Raw genomic sequence first — 21744 nt, 5'->3', positions numbered from 1 at the left:
AAAAAAAAAAATGTTCTCTTTATACAAAATATTAAAACTAGCACCTGGGCATATTTGGATTTTTTTTTTAATTATATATTATTATATAAAATAATATGTTTTTATTTAATATGCATTATATACTTAAAACTTTGTGAATAAAATATATGTATTATTTGTATAATCATTATGTTGAATTAACAGCCTGCATATACATAGAATAATACTGATACTGATAAATGTACTTAAATTATAATATATATATATATATATATATATTTAGGAAGTATGAAAATACATTTATTAGAAAATACCAAACAAAATAAATTAGTGTTATAGATATGATGTGGAAAATTGTAGGACACAATTACTCAAATCTTTTATTTGTCATAAAATTCACAATAAACATTTGGGCAAAGTAAAATGTAAGTATTATTATAGCTAATACTTATTTTTATGTCAGTAGGTATAATGATCAAAAACTAAAAACCACATGAGCACCCTATACATATTTAAGACAACAAGCAGAATAGAGTACACCCACTGTAAATTATAGTATTATTTTTAATATATTAAATCATTGACCATTTTTCTATGTGCTCATCCTAACTTTAACTTAAAATTTTGTAAATGGGTCCGATTTAAATTTCTATGTTTCGAACATCTTAGACTTGGTTAACTCGTGGACAATTCAGAAATAAATAGAATTCAGCTGTCCAACAATTGTAACTACTTTTATGGTACATTAAGTATTGAAGGGTGCTCTGATCAATGATCAATAATGAGTACAAATGTTTTAGTAAAAACATGTTTAAATGAGTAGAATGTTGAGACGCATAACGTCAGTCACTCTCCCAAAACTATATTGAAACTAAAAAATGGTTAGGTAATTCAAAAACTAAAAATATTTTACATAAAGCGTAGTCAATCAAGGGGTAGTTGGTTGCAGATCAACACTATAAGCACCTATTAAACTTATTAAATGNTAAAAATATTTTACATAAAGCGTAGTCAATCAAGGGGTAGTTGGTTGCAGATCAACACTATAAGCACCTATTAAACTTATTAAATGACAATGGAGATAAATGATTTGAACAACGATGAACTCGATGGGCGAATAACTAATAATATTAAGCCAAAGGACAGTATTCGAGACATTAAGCATATTATTTAAAAGATAAAAATGGATAGAAAAAACAGAAGAGAACATATTTTTGGCATTCAGTAATGATATGTTTTACTGTGAAGTCCACTCCACACATTTCGCATATGGTGGGATGATCATTTTTTTCCATGAGGTGCCTGTGTGTGATGAATGTGTGGCCTATTCTCAGACGATTTAATATGGTTTCTTCTTTCCTATTTAGTCTGGGGTTTTGCCATATCTGTGTGTTGTTTTTTATTTGGTTTAACTTAGTATGCTGGTTAGTCCATTGTGTGAGCCATTTTTGGTCTATGACTTGTTTGATTTGTTTTTTTTTTGTCTTCGTGTGTGTATATATTGAGTAATGGGGTGTCTGGGGAGGAGGCAGCTTTTGACGCTTCTAGGTCTGCTTTTTCATTGCCTTGTATGCCGCAGTGTCCAGGAGTCCACATATAGCATATATCCATCCCCATACCGCTTGCTTCATATGTTTTTTCTTGTATTAGTTTGGATATGTCGGATGGATGTCTTGTGTTTTGGATTCCTGTGATGCTGCTGAGCGAGTCGGTGATTACAAGGTAGTTGTTAGGTGTTGTATATTTGTTTTGTATTATGTGCAACGTCGCATTATATATTGCTTATGTATACTGTTACCGTGTATAATGCATTATTCAATAACATAACACCTATACCTACATATTTTATGTATGTATATTATACATGACTTTAAAATAAATACAGCATTTTTTTTTAAATAACCAAAAAATAATAATATAGCAATACAGGGTGTCCCGTGAGGATTTACCCATTGCAATATCTCCTGAAATAATGAAGATATCATAATTCCGTTTTTTTATTAAGACTCACAGGGACAATACATATTTTTTCTGTCAATTAATAATTGTATAGAGATGAATACTATATGCTAACTATTATATTTTATTAACAGTAATTTGTGGTTTTTCGTCTCAAAGTTTACTGAATTTGATTCTAAAAAACAGCTAAAAATTTATCGCCGAGGATTACATACAACAGAAAAGCTTGAGAAAGATAACAAAGTAAAAGATAGAAATAAAAACAAAGATAAAATTAGAGATAAATCTAAAGAAGATAAAAAACTCCCGAAAAATGTAAGTTTTTGACATAAATTGATGTATTATTAATTAATATTAATAATTAAAACTTTTTTTGTATAAATTGACAATTATTGTTAAAAACAAATATTTAAATTTAAATTTAGCAGATGGAATCGGGAGATTCATTGAAACGAAAACGTGGTAATGATGATACAGAAAAACCGAACAAAAAAAAGATAAATTCAGGTGTTTTGTTAACCACTCCAACTACTGTTCTAATTACACCTCCGAGTTCTAGTAATTCCTCCAATGCTACAAGGTCATATGATCAAAGCAGTAATCGGTATGTTACAAATTATAATCATCATAGAAATAGGAGCACACCATATTCTAGGAGTGATAATCGAGGTGATACACGGAATGATAATCGAAGGTTCATTGTATTTTCATTATTTAATAGTAATTTTTTTCTTTTGTTTTTTTTCCTTGTGATAATGTACTATACTGTTAGGTTTTCATCTAGTCGTGACTCGAACACCAGACGTGAAAGGTATGACAATAGTTACCGTAGTCGTCCTGCATTCAGGGAAAGAGAAAGGGAGATAGATTCTGACATGCGAATGTATGATAAAATTAGGTTTGTATAGCCTATAATATGCATAGTATATTGTCTATGATTATATGACCCAAGTTATCATCAACACAATTTGTTTTTTTGCTGCAGATATCAACAACAAGCCTTTGCTGCATACGGACAAGCTGCTGCAGCTGGTTTCTATGGTCCTGAATTGTATAGTCGCTCAGGATCTGCATCATACATGAGCTTACCTTAAAAAAAAAAAAAGTTAAAAAATACATCTGTATAATGGCTATTGTTAAAATGTTTTTTGACCATTTAAATTCTGTCTTGTACCAAAATATGTTATTAATTCTTATTATTAGGACTCAATTACTGAACACTAATTGTAAATACTTTATTTTTATACATAACATTATATAAATATTTTTAGTACAATTCTGATGTAAAATCATGTAAATAGATTTGATCGTTTTTTGAATGTACATTTTTAATGTGTATTTTCTTTGAATTTCTCTTCTATGCTGTATATCTTTACACATAAAAAATGTAAAATATTGTTGTTTATTTTAGTTTTATTTTTGGTCATTGTCGTCACATTTTTATTTACATTTCCCTCCTATTTCTTTATTATTATTATTATTTGTTTTTGTGTGTAGAACTTAAATGATAATAACTATGTGATATTAAAAACAAATATTCATGTTGATATTTAAATCATATATTATGATTATTAATAATTTGGATTTTCAAAAATAAAACCATTTTTAATAAAATGTAAAATATTAGTTGATACTTGATAATAAAATTTGTGATAATAATTGCTCAGGGGATAATAAAATATTATATATTTAATGGAAGCTCATTCAACTCAATAAAAAAATTAATCAGGGTTTCTTTGGTCCACATAAATCTAGCACCCCCATAAATTTAGCCCAAATTGCGCCTATGCTGACATATCATACTCAATACATAGCAATTATCAGAGAGTGTAACTGTTAGTGAAGATCGTGTGTTCGTCCATTTTTAAAGTTTTATTGCTTCTATAGAGTTATGCATTACTTATTATTTTCCAGAAGTTAAATAGTTTGAGATGTACATAGTGGTATTTTTTTTTATTTCGTATTGATCCCAAATAAAATAAAGGTCCATACAGAATTGATATTGTCTATTTGATGGTGTACAATCGTTTTTTAAAATCAATCATTATTTATTATTTTCGTTGTTATTTTTGCAACATATATTCATATGTAAATATACTACTTCACATATATTATGTAGTTTATACCATGGTACCTGCCTATTAAACTTAGCGAAACTTTTGGGACCATCGCAAAATTAGTAATTAATAATGTGATTTTCTCTCAGCATAGGCGTAATAAATCAAGGAGGTTTAGGTTCACTCTAATGTTATGATCTAAGCGTAATAATCGAATGACTTTTCGTTGACTATGAACAGGTGTAATATATTTTTTTATATTACAGAAATGAGAAATATTATACTTGCTGCGAAGAACCATACCTAGATATTACATTCAATATCACGATGTGGAGGAAAACGCTATTTTACACGGTGAATTTGATCATACCTTGTATGGGGATATCGTTTCTCACGATACTTGTGTTTTACCTTCTATATATTTTTTATTATTTTCGCTATAGGTACATTGGAGTTTTTTTTTTTTAGTCTAAAATGTCAATTGATAATATTAATTAGGTATATATTTATATTTTAAAGATGATAAATAGAAAATTCAGTTAACAAAAATAGTAGAAAACCGCTTGAAACATTGTAAACTATTCTACCACTGTTTAACTATATTGCATAATTTCCTGCAGGTACTTCAGTTAGGAACTCATAAAACAATACTATGTAGCTAGGTACTTAATTTATTGTTCATGGTTTGTTATTTGTTTATTGGTACATAGATAAATGGAGCTTGGCCTCCCAGTTTTTTTAATCATATTTTAGTCTTTTGGCCCGTGCTGCTGATACAATATTCTAGCCCTCCCAGACAAATATCCCTAGTTTCTCTTGTGGGTTGGTATACTTAAAAAGATAAGACATTTTTTTTGATATATTATATTATTTTGAATTTGAACTATATGAATGACCCATGGTCTTAATTTTAATATTAGAACTAAAATTAAATGTTAATAACTAAACTATAAGAGGTTAGGTTAGGTTAAAATAATATAGATAAATAATAGGATGGAAAATCGCATCGTAATTAATCGTCAAAAAGGTTAGGTTATAAGTTACTATTTTAAATCGTGCTATACCCGCATGTGTTGTCTCCGTCTTACAAGCGCACATAACATATCAAATTTTACGTTCAGCAGATCACGCTTAGCTATTAGCTTAAAAATTAGAGTGAATTGACCTCTTATTAAAATTATAGGTAAGATTATTACGGAGGGCTTCTCATGCGTTTTTAATTAGGTATATTTTAATTTTAAAGAGTAACTGCTGAACATAAAATTTGATATGTTACGCACCTGTAAGACGAAGACAACGCATCCGGGTATAGCACGATTTAAAATAGTAACTTATAACCTAACCTTTTTGACGATTCATTACGATGCGATTTTCGATTTACGGTTGGTAGTATGGTACGATGGTTTTATGTCGGGTGGCATTTTGTCGAATTATGATAATGGTGTTTTGTCGAATGACGTTTTGTCGTTATTCCGTGGTTTTGTGTCGGATGGTTATTTGTCGGGTGACTTTTTGAGGTGTCACCACTAATCTTAGTCCGCGGTATACCTAAAATAATAACTAGGGTGCGGATTTGTATGTAGTCCTAATTATTAATGTTAATAAAATAGTAATGATATGCAGTGTTTTATTTTTAATTACATATTTATTAAATACATATTATAGATATTACAATTTTTTTTTTAATTTTGAATACATTCAAATTAACAACAATGTGCAGCTGCTGCTGTAACCAAACATCGGGCGTCCGGGTGATGAAAAAGAGTAAGAAGAAAGAACCTTCACACCCTGTGACGTTGATAAATCAAAGAATACCCGGAATAAATTATTATCATAGAATTCTGTCGAACCCTCCGGCTGTAATAGAGGTAGAAGCCAGGACATTTTACACGAAGAAAGGAACACGGCCTCGACGAATGACGCACTAACCGTTAACTCAATACTTCCGGTTAGTGCAAAAGCTCACATGAGTCTGCCGCGGGTGGATCTTACTTATAAGATTAGGCACGAACGAAGATTGACGATATATCTCATATTAATCGCACAAAGATGCCCGGGTTGGGTCTTGTAACGATGTATGAACTGGATGAAGAGCTCCAGTCTGTGTTTTGTTGAAGCTAAAATCATTCGATCTAATTAATCAGTTTTAACTTAAGCACTTATCATGCGAGATCTCCCGAATGGAGTTTTGTTTTTTCGTAATTGGGTTAGTTCATAATTCTTCGTAGCTTCATAAGGTTATCTGGTAGTCGGCCTAAGGGCGCCAAATGATTTGCCAAAAGTGACTCCAGTGTCGTCCAGGTTGAATCTATATAGTATATTATCAATTATTAGTTGTTATTCTATCAATACACAACGTGAATACAGAATAGTGTAATCATAAACTGTGTAACCATTTGGATATGATTAAAAATCAATTAGTTGAATAACTATTTACATGACTAAACTTACAGAGCAGAATGTCTAGTGTTCGCTGTCCCGCGAACAGGACGGCCTCCTCTAACATCTGCACTGCAATTTTATTATATTGTATCAAACTCTTCTTATATGTTTGCAGCGCAACGTTTACAGAAATAATGAAATCTAAAATAGACATTATTTATATGGACGATTTTGTGTAGAAACGAATTGTGTTTTTATAATAAGCCAGAAGAATTGTTATAAATGTTATATTTTTTTGCAGATGTAAATAAAATAATATTAGGTATGTAGAAAATAATATGAGATGGCAAACAATTATGTTTTGATATGATATTAGCGTTTTAATTAGAATTTGAGGTATAAAATATTAGAATGATTTATCATTGTTGTTGTTGTATCTCCACACCTGCATACAAATTACAAATCTTTAATAATGATAACAATCATATCATCAAATAGATACAAATATTATAGATTTTAACTAGCTATTAAATTGTATTATATTATCTGGGATAATTCTTTAGTTCACATTTTCACAAGTTATAATTAGGTTATAACAGTATATCACTTTAAGTAAATCAACGCAATTAGATATTTTTAGTCCAAGTCATATGATCAAAACGTATGTCCTGACCTAAGCTGTAAATGTACTGCTTATGTACATAATTTATTTGTTTAATTGTTTAAGAACATTGGATATAATAACCCTGTGCGCAATTGAGTGACATCAACATCTTTGAGATATTTAATTTAGATCTCAAATTAGACATCACATTCTGATATCCATTCAAAATTACATGGATTAAACCTAAATTATGTTGCCATAAGAACATCCATTAGTAGGCCCATTTAAATTGACTATGTGAGAGTATAACTTACCTATAACATTAACTACGATACGATGTTTCGACAAGCTTATCAATTAATGAACTATACACAATAATAGATTATTGACCCAATGAGCATTGAGTATTTTTGAGTCGACACATAAGTCTCACATGGTGATTTCAATGTAACAAAAAATTTATTTATATTATATTTTTTCCAAAAATATAAAAAAAACCCGAATATATAGTTGATACAAACTGCAATAAACGATAAATTCATAATAGGTGATAATGACAAGTTAATAGACACAATTTAAAATCCAAGTGCTTCGTCCGATGCGAAGAAAACTTGTTTACCAATTCCTAATTTTTTGTCGGTCGTAGTTAAAATTTGTAATTTTAATATATTCTACATTGTTATTATATAATTCATTATTCATAATAATAATAGATTAATTATTTACGTTGCTACATCGCCTTTTATTGTACCGCACTACCGGTGTGCTATTGTTTTGCATACACAGCACGCCGTCTGATTTATTAAGTACCAATGTTATAATTATTTAAATATTGCACGTTCTATGATTGAATTAGCACACAATTAAACTGTGGTAAGGCTCACAGACTTCACAGGTACTCGATAACTAGATTCGATTAACACCTGTATTAACATTGCATACTAGTCCACCTTTGTTTTTGTATATTTCTCAATTGTATATTTTTCATACATAATTGATACTCACAAAACTTACTACTCAGTACAGTGACTCTACCTGTTTGATTTCTGTAATTGAAATAACGTCATCATCGTGCATGGTCAAATTAAAAATGGGAAATATAATATGATTTTATTTTATTTCAGTCCACTTCCATTCAATTGTCATAGTGAGTTAAATCTATTTAGTCACAATAATATTAAATAGTTCATAATTGATAAAAAAAAAATATATTCAATGCATCATTCTAAGCAAATAGGAGAAATAATATAGCACAGATATGCGTCATAAGTACTCATGGGCGTAGACACGGGGGGGGGATATGGGGGATGGATCCCCCCCCATGGACTTTTAAAATATTTTTTTATATACACTCTTAACTTAATATAAAATACCGAAAATAGAAAAACTGATCTATAGTCTATACTAATAAAACATACTTTATGACCCTACTTACTACTAGCGCTCTACAGATGTGGTGAAATTATGCACTANATTCTTTTTGTATTTAGTTGGTTATAATTACTTATATTGTATTAATAGGTGGTATTTTCTTATGGTTTACCTTTGTGTAAATGTTTTCAAAAAAATGATATTGACTTGAAAGAAGCCGTACAGTTAGCAGAGTGCAATGTATCTATGCTTGAGGATTTGAGACAAAATATTGAAAAAGAATTTAAATCAATGTATAACGAAGCTGAGGTATACTAATTTTTATTGTCCATAGAAATTATTTTTATAATATAGGAAATAGGAATAGATATAGTATATTAATTTATAAAATATAAATAGAAAATGGCAGACATTTTGGATATTAACATTTCTATCAAACGTATAGTTAAGAAACAGGCAAATCGTGCAAATATATTTACTGAGGATAAGACGATTCAACCTGAAAATTACTATAGAATTACTATAGCAATACCATACATTGACTCTTTTATAATTAATTTAAAAGAAAGATTTCTTATACACAAAAATATTTTAAAAGGTAGGTACCCAAGTTACATTAAAATTTATATTTGTTAATAAATACTATTTACAAAAATCATAAGTATGGACTTTCTGTCTAGGTTTTCAATGTATATTTTCTGGCAACATTGACTTTCAAGAATTTGAAGAACTTGTACATTTTTATCTTGACACTGATGTTCAGACAGTAATTGCAGAGTTAAAAATCTGGCAATCAAAATTGAATTTAACAAATCAACATCCTACAATAGCTATAGATGCTCTGAGACTATGTAATTCCTCAATATTTCCAAATGTGCATCAACTACTTAAAATACTGTGTACCTTACCAGTATCCACATCAACACCCGAAAGAACGTTCTCGTGCCTTAAAAGGCTTAAAACATACTTAAGAAATACGATGTCTGAAGTAAAAATTAATAGTTATTTTTCGTCTTTAAGGTTGGTATAAATCTATTTTTGTATTTAATTTTCAGACTAGATTAAATGGATTAACATTGTTATCAATTCATCGGGAAGTTCCAATTACGCCCGAAGAAATTCTAGATATTATGGCACATAAATCTAGGAAAATAGACATTATATTGTAGATTGACACATTTTGTAAAAAAAAAAAAAAAATTTTTTTTATACAAATATTTTCTAGTTTTTTGGTGTTTATATATCCCCCCCCCAATGAAAGTTTCTGTCTACGCCACTGTAAGTACTATATACATAATAAACAACAAACATTTTTGAAATGCTACGTAGAGGCAGCCGCACAGGGATAAAATACAATAACATAAAATATATACCCGAGTATGTTATCGACGAAAATCGACGAAATAATTCAATCAATACAAAAAATGTCGACGTTTGGAGATCAAGGACGGAAAAGGTCGTATCCATTTAATGTAGATATTTGGCAATTTCTCCGAACACAATATATGTTGTGTCCTGGAACTTGGAAGGTCACGATAATGATAAACTTACTTTTAATAACCTTAGAATACTCTTTGGAGAGATCATGTATGGTACTATCAACGATTGCGGTAGACCGTTATGTCGGACTTATCCTGAAGATTACTAGAATACAAATCTACTACTATTAAAAGTGTGTATATTTATAAACTCAATATGGTTTAATAACATTTTGATAATTGAGAGTATAGTTAGAACGAGATATTTTAACTATTATGATATGAAAATCAATATAGCCAATATTATATTCCACTTAATATTTGTTATTTATTAATTAAGGAAAAATACTAAATAGTACAAAATATTTTAAAGTATTTAAGAACTTTTACAGTATTCAAATGACATGAAACCCAAATCTTACCGAAATTTAAAAACTAAAAACTTTATTGTTAAGACAAAGTTTAAATAATCATTAAAAAAATTCGATATAATATATTGTATTATACATTATAATAAGGTTGATTCGCCAAGCATGTTCAGTGCTCACCCCCATTTTTCCTTTAATAACGAATTTATTCAAATTACGACTTTTGAATTTTTAAATATATACAATATGAAAACTAACTCAAATTCTTGAATTCGCTTGCACTATACTACTGTGCAGTAGCGAGGCGTGAGTTTTTTGGTTGGGGAGACACTGAAAAAAAATAGCACTAATACGTCTGCACTCATCTTTTTCTTTTTTATTTATACAATGAGAAATAAATGTTCAAAAACTAAAAAAAAAATGAAATATTATATTTAATACTTGACAACTTTCTTAAAATAGTCATTGAATCTAACAACAAATGTACTATAACAAACAAACAAATATTTGATATACTACTGAACATATGTAGATTGCATTAAGATGATGTTTAAAAAACAAATTTACGTTAAATCTATTTTTCTATTTTTGTCTTAGAAAATAAGTCAATGACATTAAATTCAATATTTGACATGGTCTTTTATTTTTCAATTTTAATTTTTTTCGTTTGAGTAGTTAATAATTTCATCGTTCTAAGTAGCATATGATTTATTAGCCATGAGGACTAATTACAATATAAATATTAAGAAACACGTATGATGTACCTATCACCATTGACGATATCGTGATGACGTGACGGAGACGTCGATAATTGAGGACCAAGGTATCATCAGGTATTATTACGAACGGCGAGACGCGTCTCAATTCGTAGATACTAGATAGTTAATCCCACTCACATTAAAAATCCCCCTGTACCCGCCCTCCATATTCGTGAGACTTTGGGTCGCAACGTCTATTTGATAAAATACCGAACTTGGAATGACCCGCATCACCAGCTCGCACGCACAGCTATATAGCGCTCATCTAATCTATTTTAAGAATTCTATAACTACAACGAAAAACCGATTTTAACAAATATTGAAACATACATCATACTTATAATTTAAATATAAATTCAAAATTGTAAATATTTTATAAAACTAAATTATTATTTATTTGTCCCATGCTCTAATATCTAAGTGGGGAGACGTTGTCTCGTTGTCTCCTATGACGCTTCGCAACTGCTATTGTGTCTTATGGTGATACAAACTTCTGTTTTTCAAATGAGAACCCTCTATTTTACCATAATTTATTTAGTGGACATTTTTTTTTAGATTGTTGACGTAGGTATCTAATTCAAAATTTGAATGATAAGTTTTGTAGCTATTAAAATATTTGTGCTAAGGGTCACAATATACTATATTGGTGTCGTCTTCGTTTTATGGTTTCGATGCTATCGCCTGTCAGTATAATATAGTATATACTTACATATGTATTACGATCGAACTTTATTTCGATTTGAAGTTATTCGCTCGTGACTTTTAAATCGTTACTAAAACAGTATGGCAGTTAATATGACCGTGCAAAACGATTTTACGTTTATCGAATCCGTACCCTGAACGAACAATTTAAATCTATTTATGAATTTAAAATAATATTTATTACATAAGAGAATATAGTAAAGGTGCTTACAAAACTACACGTATACTATTATACGCGTATCGAGTATGAAGTATTCAAAGTATTAATTTAATAATACCTATTTTTTCAAATTTTGTAGGCCAACTTATATGTTAAATTAAAATATCAGTTAAAATTTAATTAGATTTTCATATTACTAAATGCTGTGATTACTAATTTAACACAAAAATGAAAATCATATTGAAAAAATAACATTACCTCCTAGTTTAAGTGTGAAAAGACATGATTATATTATAAAGGGGTCTGGTATTTAAAATTTCCCGCAATTTTAAGACATTTGAAAATATGTTAAATCAAACCGTTTGAAGTATATTAATTACTGTCATTCGCTAAGGTGGTTTTAGTGAAAAATTGATAGGCTTTGCAGGGGCCTTAACTTTATTGTAATGCTTACAGTGTACCTATTTTACCTATTTTACCTTACAAGGTAATTAAATACTCAAATTATACATATCTCAATTAATAATTTGATAAATATTACCTTGTGTTACAGTGGTGACGGGATATAACTATATAAGGTTATTTGAACCAATCGCTTCATGTCTGAAATTGGTGTTTGGTCGGACCTCAACACAAATATCACGAATTCATGACAAATACTATAATTAATAATTATTAATGTCCCCTGCTGCTTATTTTGTTTCAATGACGAAGAGGTGGTAAAAAAATTTTAAACATACAATAATATGCTTGTGTCAGTTTTTACTGTTACTTTCTATACATATATAAAAATATATTAGCTGATGTCAACACCGAATTCTGTTAAGTTGTTAAGTACATATTATATTTGACGGGGTATTTTAATGTAAAAAAAATCTACTGCATTATTGCTCACTGGTTCTTTTACTGGTTTAGGCGGGAGGGAGCAGTATTGTACATGTAATCCTAGACTTCAGATAGTATTTTTACTATTATTATGGGCAAAGCCGCCGCAAGCGGTGATGATGTACCTGAATTGCATATCTAATGTGCCGCGTTAATATAATTTTAAAGTTGAAATTTGAAATATTGAACAGCATACAAAAATAATAGTGAAATAATAAAACTTTGTTGGCTACAACTATCATACCATATATTATAATAGTTTGTTTATTTTATAATTTATATCAACAGTCAGTCAGTTATTACTTATTTGAATTCCAACAAAAGAGTGCTATTTTTTTTTTTTATATTATTTAACTGTCAATTGTTTTTATTTTTAGTTCACTACCTATTTTTTATTAGTTTTGTTTTACGAAAATGAATTTAAATTTTAAATGTTTTTATTATGATTGCCAAAGTTTATTTTCAGAGAATAGTAGTTTTTCAAGGATACAACGTGATAAAACAAACTAATTTCCCGTTTATACACATTATCCTTGCTATTATATTCAAGAAAGATAAACAATATTTTAGTTGGATTTACAATGGATTAATAATGATACGTGAAAAAAAAATGTTTCTTTTTTGTTAAATGAATATTAAAATGAGAGTGGTAATAGTATACTAAATTATAGGTAAGTTTAGTTTATCAATGTTATTTTAGAAACTATATAATATTGTACTTATTTACAGTTATTAGTTTTAATATTATAGCTATAAGGTATTTTAATTTTAATTACGTATACATGTATACGTAACATTTAATATATATTTTATTTTCAGGTATATGTAGACAGTGTTGAATTTAGTAGTCATAAATTTAAATCAATATGGACGAGATTACCCAATGTATAAAAAAATTTAATTTTCTCCACAAATAAAATACATATAGGTATTGACACTTAAAATATGCAGTATAAACCTTTGAAATGTAATGTATTTCAGAAACGTCAATAACCCTAGAATTCGAGGCTTAAAATATGGGAAAAGAAAAAAAATACATACATATTTTATTTGTGGAGTAAATTAAATTTTTTTTTATAAATTTGTATTGTGTATTTATGCCAGATCCTGCAATATCCCCGTTTTTCGGAGTACGGATAATATTTTACACGTCTTAAATTCAACACTGGCAATGAGGGTGATGGGAAATTGTCGGACAGAAGAGCGATACTTATATTTTATTAAATGAAAGTTTAATTATGAAACAACTATCAGTCAATTTAGCTTAGAATACTTAATAGGTATATAATTTGTACAAGTTACAGTCTTAACCGTTCCCGTCATTATAAATGTCCGACAGTTCGACCATTCTCCTCAGCGTGGACATAGGCCTAAAGTTTAAACTTGGGGAAACCACGATAAAAAAAACGCGCCACGTACAATACCTCATGCAACATTAAGAAGTTTGATATAAAATATCGATTTTCATTTGATGTGCTAAGGTGGTGGGGAAACTTGTACAATAAATTATTGTAACTTGTAAATTGTAATATAACACTGGCAGACGGCAGTACATAATATACAAAACTAAACTAATGTATTATTATGTCTATATTCTGATACACTTGTTATATGCCCACCAGTCACCACTATAGAGACTATAGAGACGCTTGTTTTACAGAATATAATAACGCCTGTATGTAGGCGTCTTATCGCAGATATGTGCTTATGCGCGACAAGACTATAGTATCGGTCCTGTCGGCAATTTAGTCTTGAACCCGACTCATTCGAGTTAAGTAGTGTGCTTGTAGTATAAATTATATTTCTTAAAACTAATAAAGTATAATATTCTCATTTAAATCTAAAACGTGTGTTCTTTTTATTAATAATCTATTAAACAACATTTGACTATCACCCGCTACACAGAGAACGGTTTTCAACAAATTGACGTCTACGGATACAACCAGAGACGCAATATAAAATATAACACAACACCACAGGCATATGCGGTGGCGTTCATAACATTGGTGGCAGCGGTAGCCGTTTTAATTTTTTATTTCTTTCAAAAGAAATTCTGTCCAGTGAGTGATATATTCAAATAATTATTATAAAAAAAAAAAAAGCGAACACGAGTGAATATTATATTCACACGGAGGCGCTTTTACCTAAATATTGGTGAGGAAACTATTCAATAGTCCCCGATATTTACGTCGTACGCATCTACAAATACACCATAGGAGGTGCTACTTGTTTTATACCACCTACGTAAAAAACGGGACCACCATATTTTATCGGTTATTATAAATATACAATCAACACGTATTGTCAATACCAGTACGCATATTTGTACGATAATCTACACTAAATCTCGTCTACATCGATTAATTAGTAAACAGAAATTAATTAATCGTTCAAATTAAACAAAACCCACCATTGTGGTCTCCGCGCATACCGGTTTCGGAGCGTAGAACTTCAGGCGAAATAACTTGAAGACTACCTACGTGAGAACGACACCGAGAGACGTAGCGAGTTCAACAAGGGATCCAGATAAAAAAAAATATAAAATAATAAAAAAAAATATAAAATAAAATATAAAATATAACACAACACCACAGGCATATGCGGTGGCGTTCATAACACACTGATATTTTTATCCAGACATTTTTTTAAGGCCCTGGCACACAGCTAGTACACGATAAGTGGCGGATCCAACCACTGTACGCATGCGCTTACGTTTAAAAGGCGATATTGGTCAATTAAAACGAATAATACTCATGAAAATATGATTATCGGTTTGTTTCAAATATTGAGATATTGCATTCCTTATAGTACTTAGTTGAGTGCCCAAATATGTCTGTAATAATTGTTATTTAAGATCAACTCTGATAATTTTATATATTAGGATGCACCTGATTACGATAGCACTCTAATTGTATATTTGTATATCTTCAGATCCAGATTTTTTCTGCATATCATCCTACATACGTAACTGTAAACGGATATTGGAACAAATGCTCTTTACCTCCCCCCTCACAATTTTCGATTTTTTTTTTTTTTGAACTTACTTATATTAGCTATTTAAGAACGCGGTGCAATCAGAATTTGTCGTTCGGACTTAGTTTCGAAGTTATAGGCTTTGGAAGTTAGCAATTTTGCGTTTTTTACGCATGAGCGCAACGCTGCGTTTATCACGTCTTTTACGATTCTTTTAATTTTTTTTCTTGAAACTTGCGTAGGTATATTAATGAGTTAAGAACGATGGTGCTGTCGGAAATTATCGGTCGGACTTCGTTTCGAAGTAGTCAATTTTGAAATTTGAAATTTTGTGTTTTTACGCATTTAATTATAAATATGATTTTAGATAATATGATATTATTATGGAAATTGATATTGATATACAATTAAAATAATATAATATCCCTGGACTTGCTATGCAACACTATCTTAAGTAGGTCACAGGGTACTTTATGTCGTTTAGTATGTGCAGAGATTACACGTTTTGCGGCACTCATCGCTACGCTCCTCGGCGCCGTCGCTCTACTCCGCAAATCAAAAATATCCCTCGACTGGCTCGACTTGCTATGTAACACCACCTCAAGTAGATCACAGTTTAAGTCATGTTGTAGAATGAATTACATATGTTTCCCCAAAAAATAATTTAAAAAATTTGTTATAAGAGCGGTAAAATAGAGCGTAGCGTCAGGAGCATGAGTAAAACACCGAAAATCGTCAACTCCGTAAGTTTATAATTTCAAAACTAATGAACACAGAACAACTGTAACTAACAACAAAAACCTAGGCGCTAGGCGTATAAATAAGTTAATTAGATAAGTAGTTTTACGTTATATAATATAACCATAACTAAAATTCTGACTGCACCATCGTTCTTAACTACGCAAGTTTCAAGAAAAAAATTAAAAGAATCGTAAAAGGCGTGATAAACGCAGCGTTGCGCTCATGCGTAACAAAACGCAAAATCGCTAACTTCCAGAGCCCATAACTTCGAAACTAAGTCCGACCGACAAATTCTGATTGCACCATCGTTCTTAAATAGCTAAAATAAGTCAGTACAAAAAAAAAATCGAAAATTATGAGGGGGGGTGATAAACTGAACTTTAGCCCTGATTTGACAAATATCAAATCTATTGGATGGCTGAAACATCCAAATAAATTATTGAGTGTCGTTGAAGATGAGTTGATGAACAATTTGAGTAAAACAATTGTTTTTGAAGACACATGCAGTAGAAGCATTGATAACCAAGTGTGAAACGTTCACATTTCCATGTGCGGAACATAAAGATTTTATTTTATCATACATTATAAAATATAATATAAATATGAGAATGCGTCAATGGACTAGGCAAACAAACCAGGAACAGCTAAAAGAAAATGCGAAAAAAAGAAACCGTCTAAATTTTGTAAATCATAATCTAATATCTATATTCTATAATAATTAATATTATACATACCTATAAATTAAAAACTTAAAAGTTGTTTGTTATTTTAAAGTTTTTAGACTTAGTACTACCTTAGTACATCAGCAATATCCTATAATCGTGCCAAGCGAATAATTTTAAATTTTAATACAAAATATTAAAATAAAAAATTCTCATGAAATTTATTTGTAGATATTATCAGATAATATCTATATCGTCTTACGTCACTGATAGATGGCAGTACTAGTATATAAGAGTTCCCTGTCCCGTCAATAAGAGCACAGGTGATTACACGTTTTTTTTTATACTCTGTGGTACTGCATTTCTAAAAATAACACACAACGAATTTTTATTAACTGATAACATAATGATAAGGTAATTTAATATTTTCTTCAGATGATCACAATTCACAGGATGTAATTACAATTTTTTTTCCATATTAATTCATTATACTATGGTACTATGATCATAATTTATAATATTATATTGTTTGAAAATGTAATTATATTATATTATTTCAGGCCAATCACTATTTTAAAGCATTGTGTGATTTGTGGCAACGTCGAAGGTGTGGTTGGTGTTTCTGTGCATTGGTATTCACAATACAATAATTAATTTAACATAACAATTCATAATACAATGATTAAATTACATTGAATCGTCAATGGGTGATGTTCGCCGAGAACAATGGTGTCAATACTCAACAGATACTGGCCTACTCAAAACTCTGTTCGTGGCATTCTGTTCTCGGTCGTGATTACGGAGCAACCGTATATCATCGTTGACTAACTGCTAGAGCAGTGCCGTCTGTAGTGAGTAATTACCAACAAAAATCCTTAGGCTCTACCTTCCACATGAGATTCCCTTATTTGTAAACACAGGTCTCAAGTACCTTCTACACTGTCATTTTCATACCAAACTTATTTATACTACCTATAAACTAAAGATGCTAAACTTCTAACCAAATCCAATAGGTACATAAAGTTATCATTATTATAATAAATTGTATTTAGATTATTTAAGCAGAAGGTTAAGTATAAGTGTAGTTAGCATTAAGCCTTTATCACATTTAAAATTTTTGTTTCAATATAACCAACACAATAAGATGACACCATGAACACCCATTAGTACTAACTGTTCTCAACCTTTTTTTTCAATGTATCGCTTACACTGTTTCAAAATTGCATGTATCAGAATATTAAATAAACCAAGTAATATTTAATGTGTATAATATATGTAAATGATCCATTCAATGTTTTTATAGAGAGAGATTTACTCTTGACAATTTCGCTGTTGATCCATCACAGATATATCACTAAATAGTACTATACTTGATAATCATTTATTGTAGAAAATTACACTGTAGGTAAAATTATTTATTCACCAACTTCTTTATAAAAAAATTAAAACAAGTTACATCACACTAAGTACCAATATATATTAATTCCTGTTTAAATAATAATTATATTATGCAATGGAAATGTCAAGTCTAATCTTGAAAATCAACTTATAGGTTCCCGAGAATGTACAGATGGTGGGAAGGGAGAATGTGGAAGTCATTAACATTCTGGTGAACGAAGAGGAAAGCATGGAAGTGGTCTCCCCACTGATGCATACCAAGAGCTCATGGACCAAGAGAACCAATAACTTTTACATCTATATTACAACTGTATTCTGCACCATGCCCTGTTGCTATGTATGCGGTAAATCTAGAAATAATAAAAGTAAAGTAGAAAACATAAAATTTTATAGGTAAGAAGTAACACTCAATGTACATACTATTTGTGAATAAATTACATCATTTAAATTTTGTTTAATAAAATATTATATTTTTAATTTTATAATTAGATGTCCTGTCAATGTGCCACTAATAAAGGAAATTGGGAATCAGTTTGCTTTAAAAAATTCTTTAAGTCTGAACAATATTACCAAACATAGCGTTCATTATTCAGCTCATTTTCACCCATCTTCATTTCTAGATAACAACAAAATTATTAAGTTGTTGAAAAAAAATGCTATACCATCCTTGATAGTTTCTAGAGTGAAATCTGTATGTTTACCTTAGTTTTCATTACATTAAAATAGATTGATTAATTATTTGAAATTTACTAGGCTCAGAATGATTATTCAAAGATGACAGTACCTATTCCAGGAATATCAAATTAAGTTGTCCAGCAAGGAAGTGGTACAATTTATTATTTATAAAGTCCAAAGGAAATTAGTAAAGGTAAATTAATCCATTAATTTATGCTTTTATTATTTATGGCTACTCTAATAATAATGATAAATGCAAAACAAAATTATATGCATATATTCAACTAGTTATTTATTTGAGGAAGAGAACATTGCTATTATATGATAGTCATTCTGTAGCTGATATATCATATAACCATAAAGTTCACAATGTAAAAATAAATTATTCTTGTCTATGTAATGAATATTTTAATATATGCCAATATTAAGAATACAATTACAATTTACATTGTATGTACAAATACAATTTGTATAAGATCTAGAAACTACTGTAGAATCAGAGCAATCTTCTACTTTGAACAGTTCAAATTGCCATTCGACGAGTTATTTAAAAATTATCCTTAATTATTTAACTTGTTTGTGTATATTTTAGGTTTCATGTGTTAACTATGGATTCAAATATTCAATGGGAGCAAGCTACCATTTTGAGTAATTTGAGATCAAAGACTTTTTTTAATGCAATATATGTTATTTTGTGATTTGTTCATTACTTAAATAAAGAAGCTATACTTTATGTAAGAAGTATATTTTGTATTTTTATTTTCCAATAATATATATGGTAAGACAAATTAAATGTTTCCAATAATATAAGGTAGACAGTAAGTTTTTGTACATGATTGTGTTTGTGCACAAGATAATTTTTTATCATACTATTATGTTTTTAGCAAAATGTAAAGGCTTCATTTTTGGCTGCTAGTACTTACAAACGCTAATGGGTACACCAAGACGTCAATTTTTAAAACCTGGCATTCGACAATCAAACGATTAAAACTCATTCAAGAAACTATTCGTTGAAAAAATAAGAAAATAGTTTCATTAAATGAAATAGTATTGTAATCAAGAAAGGAAAATCTTATCAGTGATGATGCAAATGATATGTTATTGGATTATTTTGGTAAGCATACTGACTTAATAAAGAATTGGTTCAAAAAAAACTTAAAAAAGTGTTCTCCTGAAGTTAGACAATTTCCTTAATCTTTCTATTTCTTCTCTGCTAAGGCATATGAGTATGTCTGAAAACAGTTCAACAAGTTACTTCCACATTCATATAAACTGGGAAAATGGTATTTTCATGTCAACGCTGAACCTAGTTTTACAGTAGAAGCCCTCAAAACATTAACATTAAAGGTACAAAATAGTTATCAACCTGTATATTTTTCCCTAATGTTTGAATATCGATTCCTTCAACATTTAGAAAGTGATGGAATAAAATATTATGGTCGTGTGGTTCTCGGTAATGGTCTTATTATTAACTCTAATTATTTAAATTGAAATTTTAACTTTTCTATATCAGCTATAAATATATATATATATCAGCCATTATCCTGTAATCTCTATTGCTCTATATGTCAATATGTCATATGGTGTGCTTGGTTATGTCGTTGGATACATTAAACGTGTATACCATTAAATTTCAGAAACGAGGTCTGCCACACGCGAGTACACTTATTATCCTGACGAAAGAATGAAGGATAGTAAGTTGCGCCCTCCAGAGGACGTCGACACTCAACGACCTATCAAATCACAGATAATGAACTGTATCTGGGAACTAAGGTATTAATGCATAAGGACAATCCGGATATTTTAAGTAATAATAACCAACGTAAAGACTTTTTTGAAAGGTACCTATAATCATTTGGTTTATTTTTAAGATAGGAAAAATATTTTACACAACAATTTTATTTTTAAGGTGTCGTCAGTTCTTACAAACATCTTCTTCAGAAATGAAAAAAAGATATAATATGGCTGATCCTGTCTTAACAGAATTATTTAGTTTTAAACCAAAAAATGCTTTGTCATTAGAATTTAGAAACACTAAGCCTTCTCTTGTCAATCTAATTAAATTAGTTCCTTGTATCATTAATATTAATGATCCCCGAATACAAGTCATTGATGACGAATGGCGTAAATTACCTATTTCAATAAGTTCACTTCCAGATGAAATTGAAAATATGATTGAACCGGATACATTTTGGTAAATAAAAATTACAATTTTTATTATAACTATTAATTAATTTAAAATTTAAATGCATTCGGTTATAGGTGGTCTATTAAAAAGTTTAGCATCGAAAATGATACTCAAGAATTTATTCAACTATGTAATTTTGCACTGGCTTTGCTTAGTTTACCACATGCAAACGCGGATTGCGAACGAATATTCTCTTCTGTAAATTGTATGAAAACCAAGATCAGATCAAAATTAATAACTGAAACTATAAGTGGGCTACTTCATACAAAACAATGTATAAAAGGTGGCAGTAAAAGTCAGAATAATTGTACTAACTTTGAACCCACTAATGCCATGTTAAGTAGAATGACTGCAAATTCTCTATATAGTAAATGCGAAGAGTCAATATTTTCTGATTTAAATGT

At 29.6% G+C, this 21744-nt stretch overlaps 3 protein-coding genes across 3 annotated transcripts in view; all 3 read left to right on the top strand.

Annotated features, from left to right (window-relative positions):
- The first annotated feature begins 2058 nt into the window (after positions 1–2058).
- Positions 2059–3343, top strand: LOC111026494. The gene is made up of 4 exons (XM_022304590.1): positions 2059–2253; positions 2364–2632; positions 2711–2836; positions 2924–3343. The coding sequence occupies exons 2-4, from the start codon at positions 2367–2369 to the stop codon at positions 3030–3032; spliced, it is 501 nt and encodes a 166-aa protein (XP_022160282.1). The 5' UTR covers positions 2059–2253; positions 2364–2366; the 3' UTR covers positions 3033–3343.
- A 5143-nt stretch (positions 3344–8486) lies between these two features.
- LOC111026493 (52 kDa repressor of the inhibitor of the protein kinase-like) lies at positions 8487–9618 on the top strand. Its single transcript, XM_022304589.1, has 4 exons — positions 8487–8661; positions 8752–8950; positions 9033–9340; positions 9408–9618. Exons 1-4 carry the CDS (start codon positions 8599–8601, stop codon positions 9519–9521), a joined length of 684 nt encoding a protein of 227 aa, XP_022160281.1. The 5' UTR covers positions 8487–8598; the 3' UTR covers positions 9522–9618.
- Positions 9619–18552: 8934 nt separating this feature from the next.
- LOC111026492 overlaps positions 18553–21744 on the top strand; it is a 4752-nt gene continuing 1560 nt past the window's right edge. Inside the window, exons 1-7 of the mRNA XM_022304588.1 lie at positions 18553–18870; positions 18967–19168; positions 19231–19345; positions 19745–20266; positions 20371–20993; positions 21062–21346; positions 21415–21742. Of these exons, the coding sequence (XP_022160280.1) occupies positions 20932–20993; positions 21062–21346; positions 21415–21742 (675 nt within the window). The 5' untranslated portion in view covers positions 18553–18870; positions 18967–19168; positions 19231–19345; positions 19745–20266; positions 20371–20931. The remainder of the gene's footprint in view (positions 18871–18966; positions 19169–19230; positions 19346–19744; positions 20267–20370; positions 20994–21061; positions 21347–21414; positions 21743–21744) is intronic.

This window comes from Myzus persicae, unplaced genomic scaffold (assembly GCF_001856785.1).
Source record: "Myzus persicae strain clone G006 unplaced genomic scaffold, MPER_G0061.0, whole genome shotgun sequence".
Classification (NCBI taxonomy): domain Eukaryota; kingdom Metazoa; phylum Arthropoda; class Insecta; order Hemiptera; family Aphididae; genus Myzus; species Myzus persicae.
This window is presented reverse-complemented; position numbering and strand designations above follow the sequence as displayed.

Excerpts from the sequence above, each read along its gene's own strand:
- LOC111026493 (XM_022304589.1), top strand. The coding sequence starts at position 8,599 with ATGCTTGAGGATTTGAGACAAAATATTGAAAAAGAATTTAAATCAATG. Across the intron at positions 8,951-9,032 it reads ACACAAAAATATTTTAAAAG|GTTTTCAATGTATATTTTCT; the intron begins GTAGGTACCCAA and ends CTTTCTGTCTAG. Across the intron at positions 9,341-9,407 it reads TAAGAAATACGATGTCTGAA|ACTAGATTAAATGGATTAAC; the intron begins GTAAAAATTAAT and ends TTTAATTTTCAG.
- LOC111026494 (XM_022304590.1), top strand. The coding sequence starts at position 2,367 with ATGGAATCGGGAGATTCATTGAAACGAAAACGTGGTAATGATGATACA. Across the intron at positions 2,633-2,710 it reads ACACGGAATGATAATCGAAG|GTTTTCATCTAGTCGTGACT; the intron begins GTTCATTGTATT and ends CTATACTGTTAG. Across the intron at positions 2,837-2,923 it reads CGAATGTATGATAAAATTAG|ATATCAACAACAAGCCTTTG; the intron begins GTTTGTATAGCC and ends TTTTTGCTGCAG.